The sequence below is a fragment of the Loxodonta africana genome, chromosome 12 (genome assembly GCF_030014295.1).
Source record: "Loxodonta africana isolate mLoxAfr1 chromosome 12, mLoxAfr1.hap2, whole genome shotgun sequence".
Classification (NCBI taxonomy): domain Eukaryota; kingdom Metazoa; phylum Chordata; class Mammalia; order Proboscidea; family Elephantidae; genus Loxodonta; species Loxodonta africana.
The window spans coordinates 28,282,403-28,300,364 of NC_087353.1; the positions used below are offsets into that span (position 1 = coordinate 28,282,403).

A 17,962-nucleotide genomic window follows, 5' to 3' on the forward strand; every position below is an offset into this window, starting at 1 on the left:
TGTGTATATCAACTTGGTTAGGCCAGGTGTGGTTGGCCTCCACTTTTTGATTATAATTTTAAGTTGAATGGATTAGGGAAGGATTGTAACGCCACCCTTACTGAGGTCACCTCCCTCATCCAAGGTAAAGGCAATTTCCCTGGGGTATGGCCTACACCACCTTTATCTCTCAAGAGATAAAAGGAAAGGAAAAGAAGGCAAGCAGAGAGTTGGGGACCTCGTATCACCAAGAGAGCAGCACCAGGAGCAGAGTGCATCCTTTGGACCCGGGGTCCCTGGGCCTGAGAAGCTTTCTGACCAGGGGAAGTTTGAAGACACGGAATCTTCCTCGAGACCCAACAGAGAGAGAAAGCCTTCCCCTAGAGCCAACACCCTGAATTTGGACTTGTAACCTACTAGACTGCGAGGAAATAATTTCCCTTTGTTAAAGCCATCCACTTGTGGTATTTCTATTATGGCAGCACTAGATGACTGAGACACATAGCAACCCTGTAGGAGAGAGTAGAACTGCACCATAGGGTTTCCAAGGCTATAATCTTTTTGGAAAAAATACACAGTCACTATACCAAAAAGAATTGGTGGACGTTCAACCATTTCCGGAGGTAACATACGACCAGGAACCGATGGTACTGAAGGAAGAAGTCCAAGCTGCACTGAAGGCACTGGTGAAGAACAAGGCTCCAAGAATTGACGGAATACAAACTGACATGTTTCAACAAATGGATGCAGCACTGAAAGTGCTCATGTGTCTACGCCAAGAAATTTAGAAGACAGCTACCTGGCCAACCAACCGGAAGAGATCCATATTATGCTGATTCCCAAGAAGGGTGATCCAAAAGAATGCAGAAATTATTGAACAATATTATTAATATCACATGCAAACAAAAATTTGCTGAAGATCATTCAAAAGCAGTTGCAGCAATATATCGACAGGGAACTGCTAGAGATTCAAGCTGGATTTAGAAGAGGATGTGGAACCAGGAATATGATTGCTCATGTCAGATGGATCCTGGCTGAAAGCAGAGAATACCAGAAAGATATTTACCTTTGTTTTATTGACTATGCTAAGGCATTTGACTGTTTCGATCATAACAAATTATCGATAACATTGAGAAGAATGAGAATTCCAGAACACTTAATTGTGCTCATGAGGAATCTGTACATGGATTAAGAGGCAGTCATTCAAACAGAACAAGGGGATACTGCATGGTTTAAAGTCAGGAAAGGTGTGTGCCAGGGTTGTATCCTTTTACCATACCTATTCAATCCGTATGCTGAGCAAATAATCTGAGAAGCTGGACTATATGAAGAAGAACAGGACATCAGGATTGGAGGAAGACTCATTAACAACCTGAGTTAATGTAGATGACACAACCTTGCTTGCTGAAAGTGAAGAGGTCTTGAAGCACTTACTGATGAAGATCAAAGACCACAGCCTTCAGTATGGATTACACCTCAACATAAAGAAAACAAAAATTCTTGTCACTGGACCAGTAAGTAACATCATAATAAATGGAGAAAAGACTGAAGATTGAGGTTATAAAGGATTTCATTTTACTTGGATACACAATCAACACCCATGGAAGCTGCAGTCAAGGAATCAAAAGATACACTGCACTGGGCAAATCTGCTGCAAAAGACCACTTTAAAATGTTGAAAAGCAAAGATGTCACTTTGAGGACTGTCATGGATTGAATTGTGTCCCCCCAAAAAATATGTGTCAACTTGGTTACGCCATGATTCCCAGTATTCTGTGGTTGTCCTCCATTTTGTGATTGTAATTTTAGGTTAAAGAGGATTAGGCTATTTAGGCTGGGATTGTAACACCACCTTTACCCAGTCACATCCCTGATCCAATGTGACGGGAGTTTCCCTGGGGTTTGGCCTGCAAGAGATAAAAAGGGTGTGACCGTCAAGAGATAAAAGTGAAGCAAGCAGAGAATGGGCACCTCATCCTACCAAGAAAGAAGCACCAGGAGCAAAGTGTGTCCTTTAGACCTGGGGTTCCTATGCAGAGAAGCTCTTAGTCCCAGGAAAGGTTGACGAGAAAGATCTTCCTCCAGAGCCCACAGACAGAAAAAGGCTTACCCTGGAACTGACGCCCTGAATTTAGACGTTTAGCCTACTTCACTGTGAGGAAATAAATTTCTCTTTGTTAAAGCCATCCACTTGTGGTATTTCTGTTAAAGCAGCACTAGTTTTTTTTTGGGTAGATGACTAAGAGAAGGACTAAGGTGCGCCTGACCCAAGCAATGGTGTTTTCAATCGCCTCATATGGATGTGAAAGCTGGACAATGAAAAAGGAAGACAGAAGGAGAGGAGACGCCTTTGAATTGTAGTGTTGGCGAAGAATACTGAATATACCCTGGATTGCCAAAAGAACGAAAAAATCTGTCTTGGAAGAGGTATAATCAGAATTCTCCTTAGAAGCAAGGATGGAGAGACTATGTCTCACATACTTTGGACGTGTCATCAGGAGGGATCAGGAGGAGAAGGACATCATGCTTGGTAATGTGATAGGGTCATCGAAAGAGAAGAAGACCTTCAATGAGATGGACTGGCATAGTGGCTGCAACAATGGGCTCAAGCATGGCAGTAATTGTGAAGATGCCGCAGGACTGTTCTGTTGTACATAGGGTCGCTATGAGTCAGACCGACTCAGCAACACCTAACAACAACAACACAATCTTTATGGAAGCAGACCACCACATGTTTCTCCCAAGGAGTGGTTGATGGGTTCAAACCGCCGACCTTTCGGTTAGCAGCCTAGTGCTTAACCACTGTACCGCCAGGGTTCAGAGGTAGATACTAAAACTAGCTAACATTTCAAGAACTTATTGTGTGCCAGGCTTTGTTTAGCACTGTGCATCTAGTAACTCACCAAAACCACACAGAAACCACAAAAGGTAGGCATTACTACTACCCCCTTTATACACATGGGGAAACTGAGGCACAGAGTAGTTAAGTCACTTGTCCACAATATTCTGCTATTAAGTGGGAGATCCAACATTTGAATTGAGGCAGTCTGGCTCAAATTCCTGTTCTTAACTATTATGAAATAAACTAGTTGCCTTCAAGTAGATTCTGACTTGTGGCAGCCAAAAATGTGTCAAAGTAGAACTGTGCTCCATGGGATTTTCAATGGCTGATTTTTTGAAACAGAGTGCCAGGCCTTTCTATCAAGGCATTTCCGGGTGGACCTGAATGTCAACTTTATGGATAGTGGCTGAGTGTGTTAACTGTTTGCACCACCCAGGGACTTCTTGCAATACACCGTCTCTAATCAGCTACTTAAAAGAAAGAAAGAAAAATAGGGTGAGGCAGGGAAAGCAGTAAGAGAAGAAAGAAAAAAAATGAAAAAGAAAAGAGAATAAAACAAGTATACCCAGAACAGCTGACACCTTTCCTCAAAACGTGGAGGAGAGGAAAATCCCCAGGCAGGAAATAGGGAGTGGTGTTGCGCAGGCAGGACCAGAAGCTTGGTCTCCAGTCCCCCTTGGATGGCCGCCCACCAGCATCAGCCAGCATTAGTGAATGACATCCTGGCCATGCTGTTTACACTGCACCATCTGTGGGAGGAGGGAGGAGGCTGGGACAGGGAGGGGACAAAGGGAGGGCCCGAGATGAGAGAGCCATCAGGGTGGATGGAAGGGATGATGTCTTGGGAACTCAGTTCCCATGTCCCCCAGTGATGGAATAGCTGGGCGGGCAGACAAGTGATCTCTGCCTACATCCCCAGCACTGACAGTGTACTTCCCTGGGGGGTTGTCCCCAGGGACATAAGGCTTCTGTGAATGCTGCCTGATCTCAGCCCCACAGAGTCATGGTGAGGACGGAGGACAGGGATCATCACTCAGTACTTCACAGATGGAGAAAAGAGAGCCAAAATAATAATAGTGATGGACTCATAATGACCATGATGATGATGATGGCAGTTACCACTTGCTGTGTCAGGAAATAAGCTAAATATGCTAAATGCTTTAGGTAAACAAACAAAAAAAAAAAACCACCCATTGCAAGTCATAGCAACCCTATAGGACAGAGGAGACCTCCTCCACAGGGTTTCCAAGGAGCGCCTCGTGGATTCGAACTGCCGGCCTCTTGGTTACCAGTTGTAGCTCTCAACCACTAGGCCACCAGGGTTTCCAAATGCTTGACATAGATTATTTAATAATTACACCAACTCTGTGAGGTCCGTATGATTATCCCCAATTTTTAGCTGAGGAAGCTAAATCGTCTCCTAAAGGTCAAAGAGCCAGTTGGTGATGAGAAAGGATGTGAACCATTGTCTATCTGACATTCTGGCCCTAGATCTTGCCTCTAAATGTCACTGTGCTGTAAAATGGTGAAATGACCTGGCCATGACTGAGCAACAGTGCTAACCCACAGCCAGCTTTGTACTATGGAAGTGCACAGGGGCAGGATTTTTCCTTCAATATATCATCCATACCAAAAAACCAAACTCGCTGCCATAGCAACCTTACAGAACAGAGTAGAGCTGCCCCATAGGGTTTCCAAGGAGTGACCAGTGGATTTGAGCTGCCGACCCTTGGTTAGCAGCCAAGCTCTTAACCACTGAGCCACGCATTGTATCCATCTATTGGAGTCCTTGGATGGTGCAAAAAGTTAAGCTAACTGAAAGATTGGAAGTCTGAGTCCATCCAGAGGGACCTCTGGAGAAAGGCCTGAGATCTACTTCTAAAAAATCAGTCATTGAAAACCCTGTGGAGCACAGTTCTACTCTGACACACATGGGTCGTCACGAGTCAAGATCGACTCAAGGGACCTCATACATGTAGTAAAAGTCTCTGCTAGCCACTTCGGTATACAGGGTCATGTATAATTAGGATGGTCATCTAATTTATCATCCAAACTTTGAGAGTGAAAGGGAACCCTATTAACAATACCTCTGGGACAACAGACATAAAGTGGGACTGTCCCAGGTACACAAGGACATATGGTCACTCTACACAGGATCCTCAGCCAGTCGCATGGGGTCAGTTATTTTTATAAGCAGTTGTGTTGGTAGGGCGGGAACTCTCCCAGGCCATCCCCTGCCTTGCACTCCACACAAACACTCCTTTATAACAATGCCATCTCTCTTTGTTCACCAGACTGTCTCCTAAATTAGTTGAGTTTGTAGGCTTATGCATAAAACAGGCTGATGCAACTTGATTACAAAGCAGTCAGGCGTGCTTTGAGACATAAGGGTGTGACTAGTTTTAACAGTATATTTTAAAACGATGGGTGAGCTTTTCTGCCCTGTCAGCCCAGCCCTGAAATGCCCAGCTGTTCTAATAACCAGCTAGCATCCCGAAAGTGAGGAGTCCGTGGCTCTCTGTCCAGGCAGCCCAAGGCAGCTGGATAGGCAACCAGTGTGAGAAGCAGCTGCAACTCACTGGAGAAACTGCTGTCCACTGAAAAGACACAATGCCCAGTTTTCCCAGGGGCCAGCATATCGCTGGGACCAGGCCTGGCCCTTCTCCAGCCCCAGCAGGTAACAAGTCTGCCTGGAGGCTGGGAGTTTGGCTCTGCGGGTGAAAGACCTGGTGATCTGTTTCCATAAAGATGACAGCCAGGAAAACCCTCTGGGATAGTTCTCATCTGTGATAAGGGGTCACTATGAGCAAGAATTGACTTGATGACACCCAACAACAATAAACCTTTTAGACTAGGAATCCTCCCTTTCAATCCCCTGGGCCCGGAGAGGAAGGTGACGACTTCGAAAGTCAGTTTTTGTTTTCTCTTTCCTTAAGAATCTGCCTTCTTAAGAATCTCTGGCCAAGCGGAAAAAAAAAAATTTGCGGTTCTTCTGAAACCAGGAAATCAGTTTTGAATCAAACTCCCACATCAATGCAGGTAAATATGAAGCTACTTCTGATGTTTATTTAATCATGAAGCATCACAGGCCTTCTGGTCCAGCGGTTTTCCGGCTGCACTAGAGAAGCCTAAGGGCTGGGAGGAGGAACCTGAGTCCCTGAGGACCATCTCAGAGGTCCCCACTGCAAGGCTCTGAGCTGGCATCCTGCAGTCACACAGGCAGGGAGGCTTTTTATCAGGTTTGCATGGGGCTTTTACAAAGCGTTATTTTTGGTGACAAGGTTTTATAACAAACAAAGTCTGGACCTTCATGTGGCAGCAGTGAAGAACAGTTGTCTAAGAACAGAGATCTGGAGTCAGGCTCACTGGCTCTGAATCACTGAATCCCATCTCTGCTACTTACTGGTTTGAGACCTTGAGCAAGTTACTTCATTTTTCTGTCTCAGTTTCCTCTTCTATAAAGTGGCTATAATTATAGTGCCTATCTCATTTTGTGGAGCCCTGCTAGTGCAGTGGTTGAGAGCTCAGCTGCCAACCAAAAGATCGGCAGTTCGAATTCACCATCTGCTCCTTGGAAACCCTATGGGACAGTTCTGCTCTGTCCTATAGGGTCACTGATTCAGAACTGACTCAACAGCTTTTTTCTCTTTTTCCTGTTATCTCATTGTGTTGTTCTACGGATTAAATAAATCATTAAGTGCAAGAAAAGTTTCAGGTATGAAACCCAAAGTAAGTGTAAGTTATTATTACTATCATGATTATTGCTGTTATTCAGGCAATACCTGATACCTAGAGAAGGGAACAAACTTGTCTAATGCCACCCACCAAGTAGATGGAAAAGCCAAGACTAGAGCTCGGTTCTCCCGGCTCACAGGCAGGTGTCTTCCATTCCGGCATATGGCCTTTCATGCTGGGGATCCGTTATGGGGAGCTGAGAGTGCGAGCGGCCAAGAAAACATGATGGTGACTGATGCAGATTGTCAAAGATCAAGGAGCTAATGATGGCAACAGAATACCTGCCATTTACTGTGTGCCATACAGTGTGCTAAATATGTCATGTGGTTACTTCACTTAGAACTCATAACGATCCTACTGAAAATGGTACTATTGTCCACATTTTACAAAGAAGGAACTAGAGACAGACTCAGAGAAGCTGAAGTGACTAGTCTTATGTTCACGGCAAGTAGGTGGTAAAACATGCATTCGAACCCGTCAGACTGACACCCCACCCTTGCTCTAACCATTGTGCTCTACTGCAATGGAGAGCGTCTAGTTCCAGCATCACAGATGGGGTAACTGAAGCAGGGTGGTAAGGGAATCAGAACAAGAGCCCATGTCTCTACTCTGGGGCTCCCATTTGTTCCATTTCCCAAGGCTGTGGTTTAACTTCTGTCCATGACCTTCGTTACACCTAAACAGCCACAAAGGTAAGCACTCGCATGTGGGTGGCAGGAGGACACCTGTCAAACTTGTTGGGGCCCGTAGAAAATTCTACCCAGTTTCTCAAAGAGTTCACATCTCACTCCCGGAACGAAGGCGCTGAGGTAGATTCCCTTCTCTCTGAGATGGCACTTCACAGTGTCAATTACTGCAGGTCCTTCTCTGGGTTGGGCGGCAGCAGGGAGGTACCTTAGAAATCCAACGAGATCAGCCTCTTCCTCTCCCTGACAACTCTCAGCAACAGTACAGTTAAATCCCAGACAACTAGGGCATTTTTATGCTCTCTCCTCCCTTCGAGGGCTTTGGGGCCTGGGATGAGGGGCACACTTAAACAGGTATGAGATATCAGCGCCAACACCCTGCCATGTCATCCATTAGGAAGGTGTCAGAAGAGGCAGGGAAAACACTGTGTTCATATTGCAGAGTCTGTGATTGACCATCCCTGGTGACACAAGCCAGGAGGACACCTCAATGTAGCATAAATGTTTTCTAGGAAGGTAAAGAAACCTGAGTCTATCCCCAGCTTGGCCTGGGTTTAGTAACCTTTAGCCAGTCATTCTCCCCTCTGATCTTCAGGAGTGACATCTGTTAAATGTAGGTAATATGGGGCTATATTCTGGGGAAGCCTCATGGGTTATTTTGAGATCAAATGAGCTTCCTCTTCTAAGCTGCCATAGTTACTGATGTTCACGTTTTATCTCCACCAGAAGATGGGAAGTGCCTTAACAGGGGCAACCATGACTTATTCGTCTTTGAAGACTACTGTAACTAGTTCAGGGCCCTGCACAGGAGAAATGCTACTTGTTGAATGTGTAAAATGGGTTTTCTACTGTCCTATGAGGGCAGTGAACAGGATAGAGTGGCTGGAGAGGGAGGAGAGAAGCGGCGGAGACACAGCAGCAGAAGAGGCTGGTGCAGATGGTGAAGGATCTTACACACACTGCTGCTTTTGAATTTTGATCTGTAGCTGAATAGTAAACTAGTATAACAAATGCTTTTGGAAGTATCAGTGGGAGAATGGGGCTTTGCAAAAAGTGGGAGAACGGGCTGTGGAATGAGCCCAGGCTCTACAGCCCAACCTTTGTGAATTTCAGTCCCAGCTTGGGAGACCTCTAAGAGCTTTGGCTTCCACATATGTAAAATGGCAATAATAGCTCCATTGGAGGGTGTTAAGATGACCTACAATAGTCCATGTAAAGTGACCAGCTGAACTACTTGGCACCAATTTGACCTTCAGCAAATACAAATGCCCCCTTGGCAAGTGTGGGGCAAAGCTGACCTGAACTGTTGCACATGAATGGAAGAGGTGCAACACCCGTGGTGGCTAGAGTGAGAAACTAAGAAATGGTGCTAGGGTCCCAGTTCACTGAGCACAATCCAAGAGCCAGCATGGCTAGTCATTTGCTGTCGACGTTTCCAGTGATTCTGGTATGCTCCAGCACATTGTGCAAAGAGCTGCACCATTTGTGTACACAAAAGCCATGCCAGGTCTCATATGACAAATACCACCTGAGGCCCACAAACCACCTCTAGACTCCCCAGAGGCCCCTGGTCTCCAGTATCATCTACAAGGGGTATCTTTTAGGTGGTTTGTGTTGTATGTTCTATAGAGATTCCTCTCATGTGGTAAGGCCAGGGTGAAAGGCAACGCACCCTGGATTGAGAAGCAAGAGATCTGGGATCCAGTCTCTGCTTGGATCCTTGTTGTTATTGTTGTTGTTTGTTGCCATTGAGTCAATTCCCACTCATGGCAACCCCGTGTTTGCAGAGTAGAACAAATTTATATGGTTTTCAAGCAGATCATCAGGCCTGTCTTGCAAGGAACCTCTGCATGGGTTCAAACAGCTGACCTTTCGACTAGTAGTCTGGCGCTTAAATGTTTGCACCACCCAGGGACTCCACTGGGGCAATGTGTAGAAGGAAGGAATCTGGGGCCCAGCTATCTTTGGAACTTAGGACTCTCAATGCGTAGAACAGCCCTCCAGTGCCGTGTTTCTGTAAGAGCTTAACCTATGATATACACTGGCATTTGAGAAAGTTATTTTCTTATGAGACAAAACTCTGCTAAAAATACTATGAAAATGGAGCCCTCCTTCAGAATGCCCAATCCAAATCAAACAGGAAAACGCTGAAGTCCAGAGGGTGCCTGGTTTCCAGTTCTCACCCAAGCATTTACTGGTTGTGCAACCGTGGGCGAGCCCTTTTACCCCTCTTTGCCTCAGTTTCCTCAAATGAGCATGAGAGGTAATGATAGCAAGCTCAGACCATTTCCCAGGAACTCTGTTTTCTAACACTTCACGGAAAGTACAAATCTCATTTCACTCAGACACTACACAGCCAATCATCCCTCACTCTGGTGGACACAAAGCAGGCAAACAGGAGGCCAAGGACTCTCCTTATTAGTAAGGGGGAGAGAGGGTCAGAGTCAACATGACGGTACAATTGAGAATGTACCTGTGACAGCTGGAGCCAGCTTATCTACAGTGCTGACAAGGGTCACCCCTGGCCTTGAAGACAAACACTGGCCATTGAGCGTCAGACAATAGCACAGCTGCTCTCATTCCTGGGCTCCCTGCTGTGAGGCAAATCAGGAGTCAGCTGATCAGTGTTCAGCCCTTCATTAATTCTCAGCACACAAAGGGTCCTGCCTTCCCCAGCAGCACGGGGCTGCAGGAGGTGAATGCACACACCCTCTCCTCAGGGCCTCAGGCACCCTACACCTTGCCACGGGAAAAAGTGAAGGAGAGACAGCAGATATTAGAAAAATGTCTAGGATAAGATCCCTAAGGAAACTGATTACAGGAAAATGCACTTGCCATGTGAAAGCCAGCACTTTCTAACAAAATCCATATTCTTAAACCCAGGGTTTGTTCAAATCCTTCCTAAATCTATGTCTCTACTAACTGGGACCCATCCCTTATAGGAACCCATTGCCATTGAATAAATTACAATTTACAACGACCCTCCAGGGCAGAGTAGAACTACCCCATAGGGTTTTCAAGGCTGCAAAAGCAGCCCTGGCGGTACAGTGGTTATGATGATTGACTGCTAACCAAAAGGTTGGTGGTTTGAAACCACCAATGGCTCCAGGGGAGAAAGATGTGGCAGTCTGTTTCCGTAGAGATTTACAGCCTTGGAAACTTGACGGAGTCACTATGAGTCCGAATCAACTCAATGGGGTTTGGTTTGATTTTTTTTTTTTTTGAATCTTTATGGAAATAGACTGCCATGCCTTTCTACCGTGGAGCAGCTGGTGGGTTCAAACCACTGACCTTTCCACCTTTTGGTTAGCAGCCGAGTGCTTAATGCCTGCACCATTAGAACTCCTTCACTTATAGAAACTGTCAGCTTAAACCCAAATGCAATTTACTGCATCTTCATGTTTTCTTGCCCTGTTCCGCAGTCCAAGCTTTCACCTCCATTCTGCAAGCCAGCAGCCATCTCACTTCCTCCATGAAGTCTTCTCTGATGCTCCTCTTATACTGCATTCCACATCGACCCCTCCCCTTTTTCTGGACTCATAGCATCTCCTCTCTTTCCCAGGCAGCATTTAGTGCCTGCTGACTGCCCCATCACTTTTTAACTAGACTGTTATTCTAACTGGTTTTCTCCTCCCTGGACTGTGGCTCCTGTATCTCTGCCGAAAGAACTTTCTAAAGCACAGATCTGATAATGCATTTCCCCTGCTTCAAACCCTTCAAAGGACTCCAGCAACCTTCAGAATAAAATCGAAATGCCACACTCTGCTCCAGTCCCTTCCCTGGGGCTAGCCACCTTCTACTCACACCAAACCACTTCTCGAGGTTATGTAATCAAGTGGTATCCAAAGCAGGTTGAGAATTGAGGTCTCCTGATAACCAGCTAAGGGTTCTTCCCACAGTCCTAGGCTCTCCTAGGTCTGATGATGGACCACAGATAAGATGGCTAGGAGCATATGGCACTGATCCCAATCAAGGTATGATTCAAGACCAGCTAAGTACTTAGGTTTGATGAGCTTACAATATAATGACAACCAGCCAACCAGTCAAGCAACAAAGGGGGCGGGTACGCATCTGCACTCAGAGAGGTTATAAGACTCACTCAGGGTCACACAGATTTGGGACCAAACCCAGGTACCCATGACAGTGAAGCCAATGGTCCTTCTTTACCCTCTTTGGTGAGGTGCTCCCATTTCCTGTTCTGTACCCCCAAAGTGCTTGGAATTAGAGCAATAGGGATTTACTCTTTTTGATCATTGGGATCTTTATGCCTTCCAGAGCACTTCTACTAAGGTGCAAGTTTCTCTGGATCTAAAGACCTTTTATGCCTCATCAGCTTGTATCTTAACGGCAGCAACTTGGACCGAAGGCTGCGGGAATTGAATAAAGAATATATTTAGGAAAGGAAGATGGCGGGGGGAAGGGCAACATTTAATTATTTATTTCATCTATTTATTAGCATCGATTTTGTGAGAGATATTGGACTGAGTGCCTTCCTAAGATAGTTCACTTGCTCCTTACAACAACAGTGAAGAGTAGATTATTATTTCTCTTTACATGTGAAGAAATTAAGGCTCACAGTAGTCATAGCTCATTTCTCAGCTAAAATCCAGCCAAGATCCTTCTCCTACAAGCCATAGCAGTACATCCAACAGCGCATTGACCGACTTTACTTTGATACCTCCCAAGCACCAAATACTCAACGTGTTCAACAAGGAACAACAGCACTTAGTCCCTGCCCAGGAGTTCATTCTGCCCAAGTGATACCGTTGATGATCTCCCTAAGGGTTCTGTTCTAAGACCAGGGCTGTCTTACTGCTCCTGCAACCCCTTATATGGAAAGATTCTAAGAAGAAATTGTTCACTTCACAGAAGAGAGAGGTGATCAGAAACCCTTACCAGGCTAATGCATCCCCCATAGCACATCACTGTAATAAGTGTGTGTCTATGGGTATCGGGGGGCGGGGAGAGGGGGTGAAGAAACAAGGTTTAAAAGAGAGCTAGATTTATATTTGAACAGAGGCACACATGATTCCACTGGTATCCTGGAGATGGTTTGCACCAGCTCACCAGAGTCAGTTGTCTGCATCTCTTCCCAACTTCACATTTAAATCGTGTTGAAATCGGCCACGGTAGAAGAATTTACACCACAGAAATTGGCAAATGCTCCACATTAGGGCTCTTGCCTCCCTAGAAAGCCACTTATGAAACATTTGCCAGCACATTACTGCATGATCCATGAAGCCACTGGGTTGGGAAGACAAGAAACTTAGATGGTAGCTTTAGCTCTCCTTCCAACTCACTATTCGACTTGGGCCATTTTCCTCCCTTCCTTGGCCTCAAGAAACCCTGGTGGCATAGTGGTTAAGTGCTACGGCTGCTAACCAAAAGGCCAGCAGTTCAAATCCGCGAGGCACTCCTTAAAAACTCTATGGGGCAATTCTACTCTGCCCTATAGGGTCGAGTTGGACTCGACTCAACGACAGCAGTAATTTCTTGGCCTCAGTTTCTTTACCTGTAAAAGGGAACGAAAATTATTGCTTCCACATAACTTCAAGGAGGAAATAAGACAAGGGGCATAAACGAATTTTGGTAAATGTAGAACAGTGAGGAAGCAGCCCTGGTGGTGCAGTGGTTAAGTGTTCAGCTGCTAACCAAAAGGTTGGTGGTTTGAACCCACCAGCCATTCCTCAGGAGAAAGATGTGGCAGACGGCTTTCTTAAAGATTACAGCCTTGGAAACCCTAAGGGGCAGTTCTATTCTGTCTTATAGGGTTGCTATGAGTTGGAATTGACTGGATGACAACCTTTTTTTTTTTTTATAACAGTGAGGAGACATCTGCAATGTGTGCAGACATTTTTTATTGTCACAACTGGGGGGTATGTGACGCTACTGGTATCTAGCGGGTCGAAGGTAGGAATACTGTTAATTATCCTACAATGCACAGGACAGCCCCCCTACAAGAAGGATATATTCTGCCTAAAATATCAGTGGTATCGAGGTTGAGAAACCCTGATGTAAAGATATTCCAATAGGGTGGCCTATTCAAGAACCTCAAACATAGCAGCTTTCGGAAGAAAAGTAAAGGAACTGAGGTGATTTTGCAGGAAACTTCAAAGGCCAATGGCTATAGAACCTAAAAGATCATAAAGTTTTTGCTCTAATATGATGCCCAGAACATGGTAGGCGCTCCATGAGAAAAACCAATAGGTCTAGTTGAAATCATAATTCAGTCTCTCTAGGAAGCACACACACCAGTGCACACATCTCCACAGGGACACTAGGTAGAAGAATTTCACAAGTGTGATTTACCTCCTTTGGAGCACAGCAAGATGAAATGGTGAGAAGGCACAGCCCTGGAGACTTGGGTTAGACAAATGATCGCTAGCCTGACAACCACAGCAGCAATGGTCAGAAGAGAAATTTTATTTAAGTCACTTTCTAATATAAGCTGAGACATCTTGAAAGGTGAGGTTCCAAGCTCTCCTCTGGGGAGGCAATTTGTAAAAAACAAACAGCAGGCAGCTTTGCTTTTGACACATTCAAAAACCACTTTTTAAAGACATCCTTTTATCCCCTGTACCACCTGGGATTAAAAATGCATTCAGCACAAACCATCTGAAGCAGAAACGGCGTTTGGTAAGAAACACTACAGATGTTGGAACAGAGCAACTGGCAACCATTGAGGAACCACAACAGATTCTGACTAGCCAGGCACAACCCAGAAACTCATAAAGAATAGTGATGACAGGCACATACCTACTTTCCTGGGCCTCGGGGGCTTGAAGTCAGCAAAGCTGTGGGGTGAAGCTCAACCACAGCCTTTCCTGGAAAGTCCCCCTGTGAGACTCCCAATTCCCAGCCCTCACACTGGGAGAGGGAGCTGGTTTCTAGAAAAGGTAGACTACAGATTACAGGACCTCCTTCCGTGTTGCCTTTAAGATCTGAACGTGGTCATAAACCATCTGACTCACAAAGCCCTTTAATTAAAAGCCCAAGAGTTCAGAGCTAATTCCAGATGTGGCAGGACCCAGTGGCTTCTCAGGCACCAGAGCTGTGAGTAGAATGATGTAGATAATTTTTCCTTTCCTTGTCTGTGAATGACAACTCACTCAACTCTCAATTTTACTCAAGGAAGGCAAGAGCTAAAAGTCACCTAAATACTTCCTTCACTTGAAGGATGAGGGACCCCATGACCCAGGAGAGAAGGTGACCATCCCAGGCCTGGTACTGAATTTCTTCCTGACTCTCCATTCGATGCTGTTTTTCAGTGCCCAGTGCTGAGTCACGTTTCTTGTCTGAGAGAATGTTTTTATTCAGATTTCTACACTTCCTCTCCAAGGCTTACTTGGAGCTCAGGAACAAGCTGGTTAGGATTCAGGTAGGATCAGGGCCACAGGATGGAAGTAAGACAGCTTTAGGGGAAGAAATTTCAAAAAACAGCCACCTACTGAAAGCCAGCCCTGTGCTTCGTGAAGCTTGGTCCTTTCCATGCCTCTTGGAGCATTCATTTCTCATCTCACACCCACAACCCTGCAAGGTGGGTCTTATTACACCCACAATAACTCATTGCCATCAAGTCAATAACCCATTGCCATCGAGTCAATTCTGACCCATATCAACCCTACAGGTTACCAAAGCCCCGAGTGTTTAGTTGACTTTTATGAGGTCACACAGGTACTCTATAGGTGTACCATATGGTTTCCAAGGAACAGCATGGATTCTAACTGCTAACCTTTTGGTTAGCAGCCACAGCACTTAACCACTGTGCCACCAGGGCTCCATGCCCACAACAGAGATACAGAAACCAAGGCTAAGAGAAGTAAAGAGATAAGTCTAAGGCTAAACAGTTAATCCTTGGGTAATGCAAAGTTAACTTGATTGGCTGTTATCCAAAGACTAAAGGTTTGAGTCCACCCTGAGGGGCCTGGGAAGAAAGCCTTGCAATCTACTTTTGAAAAATCAGCCACTGAAAACCCTATGGAGCCCAATTCTACTCTGACACATACAGGGTCGCCAGGAATCAAGCTGACTCAATGGCAACTGGATTTTTAATTAATTAATTAATTTCATTCCTATGTTCATGCTTTAAACAATTTTTTTAAAATTTAAATCTGTAATATTTAAAGCAAAAATATGGTGATTTCTTCAATAACGGCAGAATCCTTTTGCTATATTATTAATAATCCCATGATTTATTGTACTGTAAGCTTGAATTTCTTCATAATAATGGTGGCTTATTTTATGACTATCCCTTATGTACCAAGTGCTCTACAAAATAATCTCAAATTATCAAAATAGCATCAATCGCTCTTCCTTTATGGGTATAGAAACCAAACCCCCTGGCGTTTAGGTGACTTTTCTGAGGTCACACAGTTAGTCAACAGCATCAATGAGATTCTCATGTGGGTCTGTCTAATTGTGAAACTTGTGTTCATTCTACCATAATGACCTGCTTCTTCATCAGTGACTGTGTTGACACAGACTTGGGAAACCAGCTTCCCTCTTAAACATGTCAATAGGGTGTGGTGTCAAGGGTTGGGTCAGTGGGGGTGATAAGTGGGCAGCAGTTGTGATCCCATGGGTGGGATCTGGATGCAGCCACACACTTGGCAGGCCCACAGGACAGTCACATAACCCTACCATCTGGGCTGAGTCCCTGCTTGTGATGCACCCAGACACAGAGATAATAACAGGGAGGAAGAATTCCACCGAGAGGTACCCTGCAACCTATCTCTAGCTTCCTGTACATGTTCCACCTCTGGGGATGAAGATTATGAAAACGAAGTTTGTTACCTCACCTTTATTTGCTAAAAAAAAAAAAAAGTTTGTTACCTCACCTTTATTTGCTAGTATCTAAAAAATATTTTTTTACTTATAGGCTATGAGAGAAAATAACACATGAAATGCCAATTACAGTGTGGTGTTTGTTACTCCGAGAGGAATAGGCTGATGTGGACGCACCAGTGACGGCCAGCTAACCTCTTCCCCCGCCCCATGAGGTGTAAAGATGGTCAGAAAAGGTTTTGTAGAGGGGGCACTGCCTAAGCCAAGTCTGGAAGACTCCACTGGCCTTAGCCAGGCACATAGGGGGATGGAGGATGAGAATGGGGAAGGCGGGCATTGAGGCAGAGGCCACAGGGCAAGAAAATGGAAAGGAATGTGGAAGCCCTTGATATAAGGAACTATATGTAGCTCCTTATGGCTCAAGTGTGACAACGAGAAGGGGTGGGCAGAGGAGAAGCTCAGACCGGAAAGTGAGGCAACGGCTTCAGCAGGAGCAGGCCAGGGGTTGCCCTGGTCATAGAAATAAAAAAAAGGCCTGACAAATCCACATAAGGAATCTACACTCTAAATAGAAGCTGTGTCATGGGATTTTATTATTTATGATTTGGCAGAGATAGGGTGACATTGTTAGACTTGCATTTTATGTCACCGTCAGTTGTGCAGTAGCGGCCAGAGTCAAATGACTTTGGGACTCTGACCATCAATTATTTCACCTCTAAGATGGGAAAAACACAATGTGCCCTCCATATCCCAGAAGTGTTAGAAGAATTAAAAAAAAAAAAAAAAAAAAACCCACTGCCATCGAGTCGATTCTGACTCATAGAGACCCTACAGGACACAGTAGAACTGCCCCATAGAGTTTCCAAGGAGCACCTGGCAGATTCGAACTGCCGGCCTCTTGGGTAGCAGCCATAGCACTTAACCACTACGCCACCAGGGTTTCCGTTAGAAGAATACAGTGAGATAACTAGTGAAAGTATTAGTAAAGATAAAATGGGAAGCCTATATAAGGAATAACGAGCCCTGGTGGCACAGTGGTTAAGAGCTCAGCTGCCAACCAAAAGGTTGGAGGTTCAAACCCACCAGCCAATCCTCAGGAGAAAGACATGGCAATCTGCCTCCATAAAGATTGGAAACCCTATGGGGGCAGTTCTACTCTGTCCTGTAGGGTCGCTATGAGTCAGAATCGACTCAACGGCAACCGGTGTGGTTTGGTTTTGACATAAGAAATGACACCTGGCTTCTCTCTGAAATATATAAAAGAGAGCTCAGAACTTTAAAAAATATCCACCTCAGAGCATGGACTGGGAGGGAAAATATGACACATGGAGCAGAAGACCGTGTCCTGCGGCTGAAGCTTCCACTGTCTGGAAGGCCCCACCCAGCACTGTCCCTGCTAAGGTCTCGGCCTCCCCGCCTGTGTTTGGGGTTACCGTTCTGATTCATGTGATGGCTGCAAAGAAAAGAAACAAAAGCCTGTCCTATTCATCCAATGAACATTTCCAATTTCAGATAAAAGGAATTATTTTCACAAAGATGGTGAGCTCTCCTGAAATCTTGGAGAATAAGTATGGAGGTAGAGCATATTTGCTATTCCGATGAAATGGCAAGGCCTTTTTCATAAAGGGTGGGCTCAGAAATGTCATCTATTTCCATTTCCTGCTGTCAGTAAACCTTCACTCTGCGGGCATCTTTGATGCCTACTGAAATCAGGCAAGACAAAGCCGAACCAAGTTGCCTGCCTAAGTACCTGGAGAGTGAGACAGTGTGTGGAGCATGAAAGCCTTCATTCAGAGGGGACCGGTTTTCAATCATTGCATAATTACCTTCATTAGCATCACATCTCCTTGTGCATTTTGTTAAAATACTTCCTATCCCATCTTAGGAAGAGTGCAGTGTCAAAAACTGCTGCCACTAAAGAAAAATAAAACTGCCTG

At 45.2% G+C, this 17,962-nt stretch overlaps 1 protein-coding gene across 5 annotated transcripts in view; it reads right to left on the reverse strand.

Moving 5' to 3' along the window:
- CYRIA (CYFIP related Rac1 interactor A) overlaps positions 1 to 17,962 on the reverse strand; it is a 149,417-nt gene that overhangs the window by 92,670 nt on the left and 38,785 nt on the right. For 2 of the 5 annotated variants that reach the window (XM_064295052.1, XM_064295051.1), the window contains exon 1: positions 1,259 to 16,801. The exons of 2 other annotated variants lie outside the window; for them this stretch is intronic. In XM_064295052.1, coding sequence (XP_064151122.1) covers positions 1,259 to 1,344 — 86 coding nt within the window. In that variant the 5' untranslated portion in view covers positions 1,345 to 16,801. Of the gene's footprint in view, positions 1 to 1,258; positions 16,802 to 17,962 lie in introns of those variants that run through there. One more of the 5 variants, XM_003411894.4, reaches the window with a different exon arrangement.